Below are 12,357 nucleotides of genomic sequence, written 5' to 3' on the forward strand. Positions count from 1 at the left end.
TCAAGGATGAACAGCTTCTGACGCTTATCTAGACTTTAAATTTTGGACCCTAGAAATATTGGGGTGATAAATTGTGTCCATTTATTTAAAAGAAAAATTCTGATCCCCTGCTTTGGAGACTCTCGTATGTAAGGTGCACTAGAGAGGTATGTATACAAATCATTTAGAGAACACACTTCTTGGCTGTTGATGAAACGAAAACCTTTATTCAAATCCTGCGTCTTCAAGGTACTAAAAGAACTATGTGCAGGGCAAATCCCATGAAAGGCTGTTCCTGCTTGTTAGGTAAATATTGCCACCTACTGGAAGCTCACTTAATGTCACAAGTTATAGCAATTTCTGTCTGCAAAGAATCTGGGGAAACCGCTTGTCAAAGTGAGTGTGGGATGGAAAAGCTTAGTGATGTTACGTCTGTAGTGTTTGAGTAAATTGAACTGATTCTTGTCTGTATTACTGTCTCAGATTGATCTGTGTATTACTCAGGATTTGTGTTCTTTCAAATTAAAATTTAAAATAATTATTTTAGTTTTGTAACAAAATCTTTTGTATAAAAGCTTTGAGAAGCTAAGGACTTTCAAAAGCTTGTGTAGATTGTCTAAAAATAGATGTTTCCTGGCAGTCATTGTTACTTCTTTATTCTTGTCCAGGAGCTTTTGATTTATTTTTATAAATGGATGTAACAACTCTGATTGTATTTAGCAAAATGGCTTGGGGCAGCTACTTAGGCAGTATGATTTTATGCTACTAAGATAATGTCGACAGGAATAAAGGGAATCTCAGTGCTGGACTTAAGAATCTAGGTTAAGTTTGTCCAGAGAGGGCTTAACTCAGTTACTTTGGATTAAGAAGATATTTGAATTTTAAAGAAATGTGATGGAAACCAAAATAAGGGTCCACAAAGTATTTTTCCGCTTTCTCTTGTATAAATGAAATCTAAAATTAAGCTGACGTAACTATACCCATAGTGAAACTTTTATAGTAGAGTTGAAGCCTTGCCACATCTTAAAGCAGTCGTTAATATACTTCTTATGTAAGTGGAGCTTGCTTGCCAAAATTCATTGTAATTAGATTGAACAGTAAAATAAAAAAATCCTATTAGTCTTTAGTCATAAAAAGTTTTTAGCTGACATAGGATACAGTCGTATACTCTTCAGAAAATTCCACCGTTGTCTAGTCATGTACAATCTTTAAGACCTTTTTAGAAGTAACTGATCTTCTCTCAAAAGAGTGCATTCCTCATTTGATTTCAGAGCTAACATTTCTTTTTCTCATATCATGTGGATGTTTTAGTGCTGTTGTTGAAAAGATCTTTTATTTTTCACATGAAAATGGCTAATGTAAGTTGGCATTTTAAGTAATTACTCTAGTAATAATTAAAAGCCATAGAGATTTATTTACGGATCCAGATTTCATAATACAATAAAAATTTCAGGATTCTTCTTTTGAGCAGAACTATTTGAAGGAAATGTTCCTGTGTGCACAGAGAACAGAGAATTGCCTGAGGTCTTGCAGAAGGTGTGGGGAGGAGGAATTCAAACTTCAGTGCTTTATAACTTGGCTTGTTGTGCAGTTCACTGAATTATTAGCTTTGTCTTGGGCATCCTTGCTTAGGCACTTAAAAATGCCCTATTCACTCTTAAAAAAGTCTACTTGTTTGGTTGTTTATTTCCATCTATTAGTTCAGATACTCCTATGGGCAGAATTCTTTTCGTGCTTAATGAACTCTATATAAACACTGGGCTTGATTAATGTTTCCCCGTTAAGCTGTTTTATGTCTCACTCTTCAAAAGCTTAGAAATATAGTTTAATCTTTTGTGTTAAGACAGCATTCAGTGTGATAACCTTAAAATTGTGATGAAAAATGCTTCATAGACATTGCAATGGAAGAAGCAATCTCTTGTGATATCTAAAAGAACATAAACCTCAGTGATGAGACTTCGCAAAGAGTTTGTCCTATCTCATTAATTAGGTCTAAAACAGAGAGAGGAGACTGTTCTTGTTCTCTCTCTCTATCTCCCTCCCAGTTCAGGCGAAGTAATTGTGTTGGTTTTGAGTTACATTTTTTGAGATTTTGTTTGTTACTTTGTAGTTTAATTTGAAAATTTAAACAACAGTCTTGGAACTAAGATTTCATTTGAGGAAAAGAAGGTGATCAGGAGTAGCCAACATGGATTCACCGAGGGGAAATCATGTGAAACCAACCTGATAGCCTTCTATGATGGAATGACTGGCTGGGTAGATGAGGAGAGAGCAGTGGACGTTGTGTACCTTGACTTCAGCAAGGCTTTTGACACTGTCTCCCGTAACATCCTCCTAGATAAGCTCAGGAAGTGTGGGTTAGATGAGTGGACAGTGAGGTGGATTGAGAACTGGCTGAAAGGCAGAGCTCAGAGGGTCATCATCAGTGGTGCGGAGTCTAGTTGGAGGCCTGTGGCTAGTGGCGTCCCCCAGGGCTCAGTACTGGGTCGCATCCTGTTCAACTGTGTTCATCAGTGACCTGGATGAGGGAACGGAGTGCATCCTCAGCAAGTTTACTGATGATACCAAGCTGGGAGAAGTGACTGACACACCAGAGGGCTGTGCTGCCATTCAGAGAGACCTGGCCAGGCTGGAGAGTTGGGCGGAGAGGAACCTCCTGAGGTTCAACAAGGGCAAGTGCAGAGTCCTGCACCTAGGGAGAAGTAAGCCTAGGCTCCAGTACAAGCTGGGGGCTGACGTTCTGGAAAGCAGCTCTGCAGAGGAGGACCTGGGAGTGCTGGTGGATGACAAGTTGACCATGAGCCAGCAATGTGCCCCTGTGGCCAAGAAAACCAATGGTTTCCTGGGGTGCATTGGGAAGAGTGTTGCCAGCAGGTGGAGGGAGGTGATCCTGCCCCTCTACTCAGTCCTGGGGAGGCCTCATCTCGAGTACTGTGTCCAGTTCTGGGCTCCCCAGTCCAAGAGAGACACGGAGCTACTGGAGAGAGTCCAGCATGGGGCTGGGAAGATGATGAGAGGGCTGGAGCACCTGCCCTATGAGGAACGGCTGCGAGAGCTGGGCCTCTTCAGCCTGGGGAAGAGAAGACTGAGGGGGGATCTTATCAGTGTGTATAAGTATGTGAAAACAGGGTGTCAAGGGGACGGGGACAAACTCTTTTCAGTTGTCCTGTGTGACAGGACAAGAGGCAATGGGCAGTAATTGAAGCACAGGCAGTTCCGCCTGACCGTGAGGGGGAATTTCTTCCCTGTGAGAGTGACGGAGCACTGGCACAGGTTGCCCAGAGAGCTTGTGGAGTCTCCTTCTCTGGAGATCTTCAAGGCCTACCTGGATGCAACCCTGTCTACCATGCTCTAGGTGACCCTGTTTGAGCAGGGGGGCTGGACTAGATGATCTCCAGAGGTCCCTTCCAACCTTACCAATTCTATAGTTTATTTCCTAATAAAGTTTCTCTGATTATAATTATCTTTACTATGATTCTTTAGGTCTGTGATACAAAGTTTGGTACATTTTTCTTTTCCTTTTTGCTTTACAGGAGAGACAATATTCAATGTTCAATGTTGTCAGCTGTTGTTTGATTATACTTCTTGGATGTTGTTTTTTGTTTATTTTTGTTTCTTCAGTCATGAGCGTTACATTAAATAAAAACTGCCACTTGCTTTTGTTATTATGTGTGAGCAAAAGGCATGGTTTATAGTTGTATTATCTTAATGAAGGCCTTTCTGTGCGGCATCCTTGTATGCATTCTAACAGTACAGGAAGTTGTTATCCAAACTGTGGATTGAGCATAAACCTGTCAGCTTTATATTTGTGGCTGGCAAACGTAGAGAGGGAAAATAGAGCAGTACTAGGAAGGTCGTGAGATGTTAGTCTAATTAGCATGATTTTGGCAGAGGAAAATTGTATCTTGCTGATCTGAGAACTCTTTGAACTTGTCATTGTAGTGGACAAAAGGAAAAAGTTGAATAAATTAGACCTTTCAGAATGCCTTTGACAAGCTCTTCCCTGGGAGGCTGTTTAACAAGCTGTGGGAGTCATGGGATGAAAGTGAAGGAGTTGTTTGCATAGAATTATGTAAAAGGCACAAGCGGAAATAAACAGGAGGTCAGTTTTAATGTTGGCAAAGGTAAACTCAGGGGTATCTAAGAGTTGCGTTTGAATTACTCTTTAGTGGTTGGGATAGGGAGTTTGCTAATAAGGTACCAACATTTTATAGGCAACACAAGTAATGGCCAGCTTTTAATAGAAACCAAAACAGGCTGAGTGATTGGACAGAACAGGGACAGATTGTTTTCTTAATGAGAATAAATATAAAACAATGTGTTTAGGAAGAAAGAAGGTAATCTGTCTCTGCTTTGGAGAGCTTTTCATGGACTCAGAAAAGGCGTTAGGCATCTATATAAAACTGTGCAGCTGAATTTTAAAAAATAAGATAATGTGTTATTTTAGAAACTGTTGCTACAAAATGTAGTAAGATTCACAAAATGATTGAATGTGTGTATATAACTGCCAGGAATATTGAGTAAGGACCTCTTGGAAGGGTTGTTAAATGAAATAACTTGGGACTTAAACAAAAGTGATCAGAAGCCAAGGTGTAATGTAACATAGAGGACAGACTTGAATGTTGCACATTCTTGCATGACTGAGATTGGTCATCAAAAATCAGATAAATAGTTTTTATATTAGAAATTTTAATGTGGAAGTGATAGAGTTGCCTGTAACTTAGTCAGTTGTGATAAAATGATCAAACCCTGGTTTCTTGCCCCAGTCAAAAGTAGCAATTTTTCTAGATCAAAACTACTTTTTTACATTTGGGTGAATTTTCCAAATGTCTTTTTACTTTCTTCCCAGTGCTTCTTTAAGTGAAGAGGGGTGAGGGTTTTTTGTTTTTGCTTTTTTTTTTTTTTCCTAAACTAGAATGTGATGCAGCTTTGCAGGTAAGAAAACACAAAGGTATTTATGACTAGTGACCTCTGTATCTGGAGTTGTATGTAGTAACATTTTGATTATTGAGAAGTAATATGAATCTTGCATGTCACTTGGGAAGTAGGAAGACAGAACTTTAAAATAATAAAATACTTTGATATTTGCAATAACTGTGAGTGTTAAAGAACAAACAGGGTAGTGATAAGAACATGTGGGTATGCATTAGGGACAAGCTTTCAATGAATCCTCTGTTGTTTTTTGCCAAAGCAAGTATTTCCAGGTTACAAGACCAAAAATGATTAAGTGTCCTGGTTCCTCTGAAGAGGAACATGTTGCCAGAGTTTGTTGCTAGTTTCAGGTTTCAGTAAGCTCTGACGGAGATTGCAGATAGCCTGAGGAAAAGCCTTGCAGATGGGATTTATTCCTTCTGGAATCCCCAGAGTAAGTACATAGGCACTTAGTGGGCTTATATTTAGGATACTAAGCAGTTGCATCAAGTATCTTTTGTATATTTCTTTTTTTTATATATATATATGAAGCAACATTTGGTCTTTACAAAGTCTTCTAGGTCACTAATTGCTACTGTTGCAGCTTGTGAGAGAAGAGAGTGCATGAGCTGAATCTTAAGTCAGGTCTACTAGATACATTGCCATGTTTATTAAAAATCTCTGCAATTAATCTACTTTGACATAGAGAATCATGTAACTCTTTTTCCGAGCCAGTTGACAGAAACCTGAAAGCTAGAAATTGTGCTCAGAAACACCAAGAGAGTTGAGAACCGAAGTTTACTTTGCTGTTATGATGTTATGTAACACCATAATAACTTCACTGTTAAAAATCTTCTTTTGTATTTTTGCAGTAGGCATCTTAAGTGTATTCCTGTTTATTTCTCACAAGCTCTGTCTGCTTGCAGAAGTTTTAATGTACCTTTTAAGGAAGATTCTTTTTGGAAAGTTTTTTGGAAACAAAGCACCATTATGGGTCAACAATGTCAGTCTTTTTATTTAATAAGGTAATAGCTGAATGGATAAATGTAGAGGTAGGATTCTTTTCTTATACTGAACAAAATCAGTCAAAAAAGATAATACTGAAAGTTCATTGTAACAGTGTGAGTAGAACACTTTCTGCAACTGAAAAAAAGATCCCTGTTGAAATCTGTGTATACAGAAATGTACTTCTGCCTGACCAGGAGTGTCTCTTGTGTACCTTAGAAATAGCTTTAGTTTCTGCAGTGACTGTCTCTAATACTTAGCTAAGGCAATGTGCTATTTTAACTTCTATATCCTGTTTCTAGCAGCTAGCTCTCTCTGCAGAACACTGCATTGTGCAGTGCAGAGATTATCACTTTCAAAATTTCCAGTGCAATTTACAAATGCGTACTTCAGGAGCATGTTATAGAAACGGATGTAATTTTCTACAATTCAGCATTCTTGTAGACAAACTGATGAAGTATGGATTAGATTACTGGATAGTATGGTGGACTGAGAGCTGCCTGTACTACTGGGCTCAAAGGATTGTGAGACAGCAGCGCAAGGTCTAGCTGGAGGCCAGACACTAGTGGTATCCCCCAGTGGTCAACACTGGGTCCAATACTGATAACTTCATTAATGACCTGGATGATGGGTCATAACGCACCTTCAGCAAGTTTGTGTGTGATACGGAACTGGGAGGAGTGCTTGATGTGCCAGATAGTTGTGCCGCCATTTATTTAGAGGGACCTTGACAGGCTGGAGAAATGGGCCAACAGAAATCTCATGAAGTTTAATAAAGGGAAATGCCGAATCTGCCCCAAGAGAGAAGTAACCCCATGCACCAGTACAGGCTGGGGATGATCAGCTGGAAAACAGTTCTGCAGAGAAGCTCTTTGGGGTCCTGGTGGACACCCAAGTTGACAATGAGCCAGTAGTGCACCTATATGGCAAAGATGGTCAACCACATGCTGGCTGCATGAGGAGGAGCACTGCCAGCAGGTCAGTGGAGGTGATCTTTCTCCTCTACTCCACACTGGTGAAGCCGTTTTTGGAATGCTGCATCCTGGTCTAGGCTCCCCAGTACAAGAGAAACACAGACATACTGAAGTGGATCCAGTAAAGGACTACTAAGATGATTAAGGGACCAGAGTAGTCTGTCATATGAGGAAAGGCTGAGAGAGCTTGGGCTGTTCAGCCATGAAAAGAGAAGGCTCAGGGGGATCTTATCAGTCCTGGTGGGAAGGAGTAAAGAATACTGAGAAGACTCTGGCTCAGTCATGTGTGGTGGAAGGACAAGAGGTAGCAGGTACAAACTAAAATATGGGAAATTCCATTTGAACATATAAAAAAAGTCTTAACTGTGAGAGTGGTCAAACACAGGAGCAGATTGCTCAGAGAGGTTGTGGGGTCTCCAACCTTGGATGTGTTCAAAACACGACTGGACACAATTCTGAGCAAATTGCTTTAGCTGACTCTGCTTTGAGCAGAGCTTTGAACTAGACAATATCTGGAGGTCCCTTTCAACCTCAAGGTTTCTGATTCTGTGATTGAGGGTTGCACACATGCAGTGTATCAAAGTTGGCCTTGAACACAGGCAGCTGAACTCTGCCAAGGACTCTGGACTCTTGGCAATGTTGCTGGCTCCCCCACTCCCAAATTAGTGGCTGTTCTTTCGTAGATTAGGGGATGACTTTCTATGGTGCAAGGAAGGAATTAATCTCAAAGAAGATACTGGCCTTCAACATACCTGCTGAACAGATGTTGATATTTGAGCTTGAAACACTTTCATTCCAAAGCTGTTAATTAACTATCCCAATTGCATATGTTACAAAAGCATAACATAATTTAAAAATCCTTGCTTTCTCAGCTCATGCGTTGTTCTAATTTAATTTGTTGTTTTATCAGGAGATTGGCCAGTGGATACATCCATAGAGAAAGGATAGATAAAAACTTCCAGTTAATGTTTTCATTTTACTTACTGAAACAAAACCTTTGCAGACCATGTCATGCTAATTCATGTTCTGAACTTTTCATTTAGGTTGAATTTGGTTGAAGCCTTTGTGGTAGATCCAGAACTACGTCAGTGCCTTCAAGAAGATCTTTTACGTCGCTTCCCAGATCTCAACCGACTAGCAAAGAAATTTCAGAGACAAGCAGCAACATTACAGGACTGTTACCGAATGTATCAGGCTATTAATCAACTTCCTAATGTTGTGCAAGCACTAGAAAAACATAAAGGTAATGCCATCCTTTTGTCTGTTTTTCAGTGTTTTATAATAGAGTGAGAATGCCAAGAAATAATGTGTGCATTTCTAAAGATTACTTTTGTTCTGTGTATTTTTGTGGCAGAAAACGCATAAAGATATTTGAATTCGAAATGTGATGAAATTGTGAAATACCAGTCAGATAATTAAATATAACAAAATCTTTACCCCCCAAAAGTGTTCCAATCAGTGTGTAGCTAAAACATTTGAGCTGTCAGGTGATGATTCTGTAGTCTTTGAGATTGGCTTGTTTCTAAGAAATCTTGACCAATTGTTTATAATGAAAACCCTCCATACAACATTGTTGCATGCCTTTTGAAGACAGTTATTTTCGTATCACTGAGTTGTAATTAAACAAATTTTTCCATCTTAATTTTTGTGGTATAACTTGAAACACATTTACTCATTTCCTTTGGAAATTAATTTTCTTCTGATCTCTATTGAGATAAATATTGATAGAAAGCTCAATGTTATGACATATGAATCTAGAAAATGGAATGATTGCTATTTCATTTTTCTCTTGTGCCAAGAACAAGCAAAATAAGATATAGTGCCATTGTGATAGGGATGTGATTCAATGTAGCAATAGTAGTCCTTTCCATGCCTATCATAGACTAATGGACTTCTATAAAAGCAGGTTTTCTATCAATTTGTTTTAAAATCTCTTTCAATAAAGCAAACACTAAAATCAAAGAGGAGGAATTTTTGAAGTGGTGCAAATACAAAAATCTCTTTTTGTGTGTTTGAGCAGACAGTGATACTACCCAAGATACCTTATACTTTACTGTGGTTTTATGAAGTAATAAAATTTATCTTCTAAAATATTCATCTAAAAATGAACGAATTCTTGGATACTGGCTGCGTTATTTTCAAAAGCCATTAAAATCTAAAACTGTGAGGAAACTAGCACAATTTTTTTTACAAGCCCTGTGCCACAATTTAGCAGCCTCAACCCTGTTACTTTGACACTTCGAAGCAGACTTTTCTTGTTTTTTCTCTGGCCTGGAGTTCTGGAAAGTCTGTCTTCAGTTAGTTCATTAGTTCAGCATATTCTCTTGGTATCTCCTCTTCTTTTTCTATTGCTTGTCATTTGAATCAGAGTTTTTTTTTGTTTTTGTCATAGTTCTTGGCTATGAAAGCAATCCATATTTTAGATGTCTTGAGGGCCAAGCTGTGAGGCAAACTGCTAAGCCTTGCTTTATGTGTAAATTAATGGATTGCAAAAGGTTCTTGCTGTTTTACACATAACTCAGTTAGCCTTAGCAGGGCATTTATCAGCAGTGCATCTAAAATAATTTAAAATTGGTGAAGTGTGTTATTTTTATTTTTCTTTGTACTTGTATGCCTTTGTTTAAAATACAAAAATGTCCTGGTAGTTTCAAATGGGACTGATTCAGACTGCATCTGATGATTGTTCTGTTTGAGACTATAAAAAAAATCTTTTACTGGGAGATGAAAAGTCAGAAATCTTGGGGCAACTCTTAACATCTGTGAGTTTCAGAATTTTATTTTCTGATTAATGTTTTTTGGGAGGTGAATCAACTGTAACATAAAGCAAGTAGCAGTGTAGCAGTGATTACTTTTTCTTCAATATAAAAAACATTGCTTTCCTGAAATAATTGTTTTTATGGATGATGAGTGAAGAGGACTTTTTTTTTTTTTTGGTAAGAAACAGGAAAGGACACTGAATCATCAAATTACTTTGCTGTTGCTAGCAGAAGGGAACGTTTGTTCATTGCTAAAATTGTTGGGGCATAAAATCTAGTTACTTTCAAGAAGTTTATCTTTAAGAAGCTCCTTAGGAATCTTCCTTCTCAACTCAGTCTGACATTCTTTGTTTCAAGCTTGCTTGTATGGAGGATACAAAAATTGCATGGCATATTCCAGTAGCATTGCTACCATACTGTCTCCAGAGACTTGAATACCTCCTTACTGCTTTTGGAAACTATTTTTGCTGCCATATTCTAGTACTGTACTTTCTATGACTACATTGCATTGATGGGTCAGCCATGTTGTCCAACTGTTGTCATTTTCAGCAGGTTATTCTCCTACTGGTGATGGAATTCTTTTGTTTATGAATGCATCATCTTGCTATTAAATTTTATTTCATTTTTTTCAGTCCAATTTTCAAAATAATTTTGACTGACTTTGCTGGTGTTTCCTCTACTGATACCTTCCACAATTTCTGTGTTAGTGAATTTCATAAGCAGCTTTTTTTCATTTGTGTGTTAACATCATTAATTCACACATCTTAAAGATTAATGCTTGTATGAACTCTGATGGAACTGTCCTGCTAATATCCTTTCAAGAAACAGATCTCCTGCAGGTCAGCCATCTCCACTTTATCTGCCTTCTGATCATTGTATTAACCCTAAGTCTTCTATTTTCCATCTTAACATCCGATGTGACACCCTGTTGAATGCTTTAGAAGAGTCCAGCTTAGATGTACAGATTTGCTTTGTCTTATCTCAAAGACAGAATTTACAATATTTGGCCGTGATCTATCTCTGGTAAACTTGTCACTTAATCCAAATTCCATTTTGCTCTGTGTTCTTTCCTCACCGTTTTTTTCTAAGACTGTGTACCATCAAAGTGTCAAGTTTAAGTGCATCTCTGTGATATAATAATGTTGATTTTTCCATACCTCTATTCAGTAGGCTGCTGACTGGATAAATGTTTGTTTTTAAAGTGTTAGTGCTTGATTTTTGCTTTCTATAAAACATCTTAAATGAAATTTATGTAAAAGTCTTTAATGCATGTAATAGGCACTTAGCTGTGCTTCAGTAAGGAAATTATGGTTTAAATTAAAAACTGCTCAGAGGCAGATACATTTTGTAATCACTAAATGCATCTTTCTGTGCTTTTGGAGGTATATAGATCTCTTCTATGTGCAGCTCACATACTGATGATGTCAAGTAGGTGCAAAATTGGGATTTTTTTTCTTAATAACATGTTTGACTTCAGAATGCAAGGGAGTTTAATTTAGAATTTTTCAATAATATTTCTTTCTTAGATTCTTTTTATGTAAAGTTTTATGCTTTTAGGGAAAGCATACTGATAGAACTTTTATAAATCCTCAGTATTAATGAGTCAAATCTTAATTCCTCTAAGTCTTGGACACTGAATTTGGGTTGAAAGTTCAAATTAATTTGTCAATATTTCAGTTTGAATTGTGTCATAAATACATGTAAATAAACCATTATTTTGTAATTTTTTGATTCTGCATCATTCTACAATGTCCGAAGATGTGCTGTTCTAGCTCCAATAATGAAGTGATATCGTGAAACTTGCCTATTTATTCCTTTCAAGAAGGAAATAGTTATTGTTACTTTAAGTTCAAGAACAATCACTTTTAGCTAGAGCATAATTGCAATCGTTGTATTGTGGGTGCCATACAGTCTGTCAGCTGGTGCCCTAGTAACTGAGATCCGCTCTGAAGAATGAATGTGAAACTTTCCTGCTCTTGCAGTTTCTGCTTCCTTCTTTACTGCCTCCTTTTATTTTCTAGGTTGGTTCAGATCTGTCATCTTGGGAGTGGGGTGTGGGAGTGGTGATATTAGAGTGAGCAAGTGAGAGAGAGAGGGAAACCTGGAATAATAATTTTTTAAAAGCCTACTTTATTTCAGATCTTAGCTGTGGATGTTTACAGTTGTTTATACTCTAGCATCACAGTTCGTTCTTCTACTTCCTTGTAATAAAAACGTTAGTCACCACACAGAAGCAATAGAAGCAACTGTGCATGGACTCAAATGAATAACTGAAGTCTATATAGCAAATGGTCCATTACTGATGCTATCTTGTTCTTGTATTACTGTGTTCTTCAGTTAGATTAAATATTTTTAAAGATTCAGTTTTTAAATTTTTACAAGTTCAATAGTCTCTCAATAACATGAAGCTTTTTTCCCCCCTCTACTAATAGATACTGATCAGTTAAGAGCTTTAACATCAAAAGCTGGGGAAAAAAATAAAAGGACACAGAAAGAAAAGGAAACCAAAATTCCATTTGAATTGCAGAGCTGAGAGAGAAGGGATTCCCTTAGATAATCATGTCCTGATCATATGACTTTTATCAATTACTGACAAATATTTTCTTAGGAAAGATCAGGATCTTTTTCTGCCTAGTCTAGTAAGAAATTGGGAAGCGCTGGAATAGTTGGAGCTTAATTCTGCCTTTATCTGTTAATTTGCAAAGGTTTATCTGTGAATATCAGAGGCAGAT

At 37.7% G+C, this 12,357-nt stretch overlaps 1 protein-coding gene across 3 annotated transcripts in view; it reads left to right on the plus strand.

Moving 5' to 3' along the window:
- MSH2 (mutS homolog 2) overlaps positions 1-12,357 on the plus strand; it is a 53,779-nt gene that overhangs the window by 19,097 nt on the left and 22,325 nt on the right. For all 3 annotated transcript variants that reach the window (XM_062573553.1, XM_062573552.1, XM_062573554.1), the window contains one exon: positions 7,913-8,112. In XM_062573553.1, the coding sequence (XP_062429537.1) occupies positions 7,913-8,112 (200 nt within the window). The remainder of the gene's footprint in view (positions 1-7,912; positions 8,113-12,357) is intronic.

Source organism: Rhea pennata, chromosome 3 (assembly GCF_028389875.1).
Source record: "Rhea pennata isolate bPtePen1 chromosome 3, bPtePen1.pri, whole genome shotgun sequence".
Classification (NCBI taxonomy): Eukaryota; Metazoa; Chordata; class Aves; order Rheiformes; family Rheidae; genus Rhea; species Rhea pennata.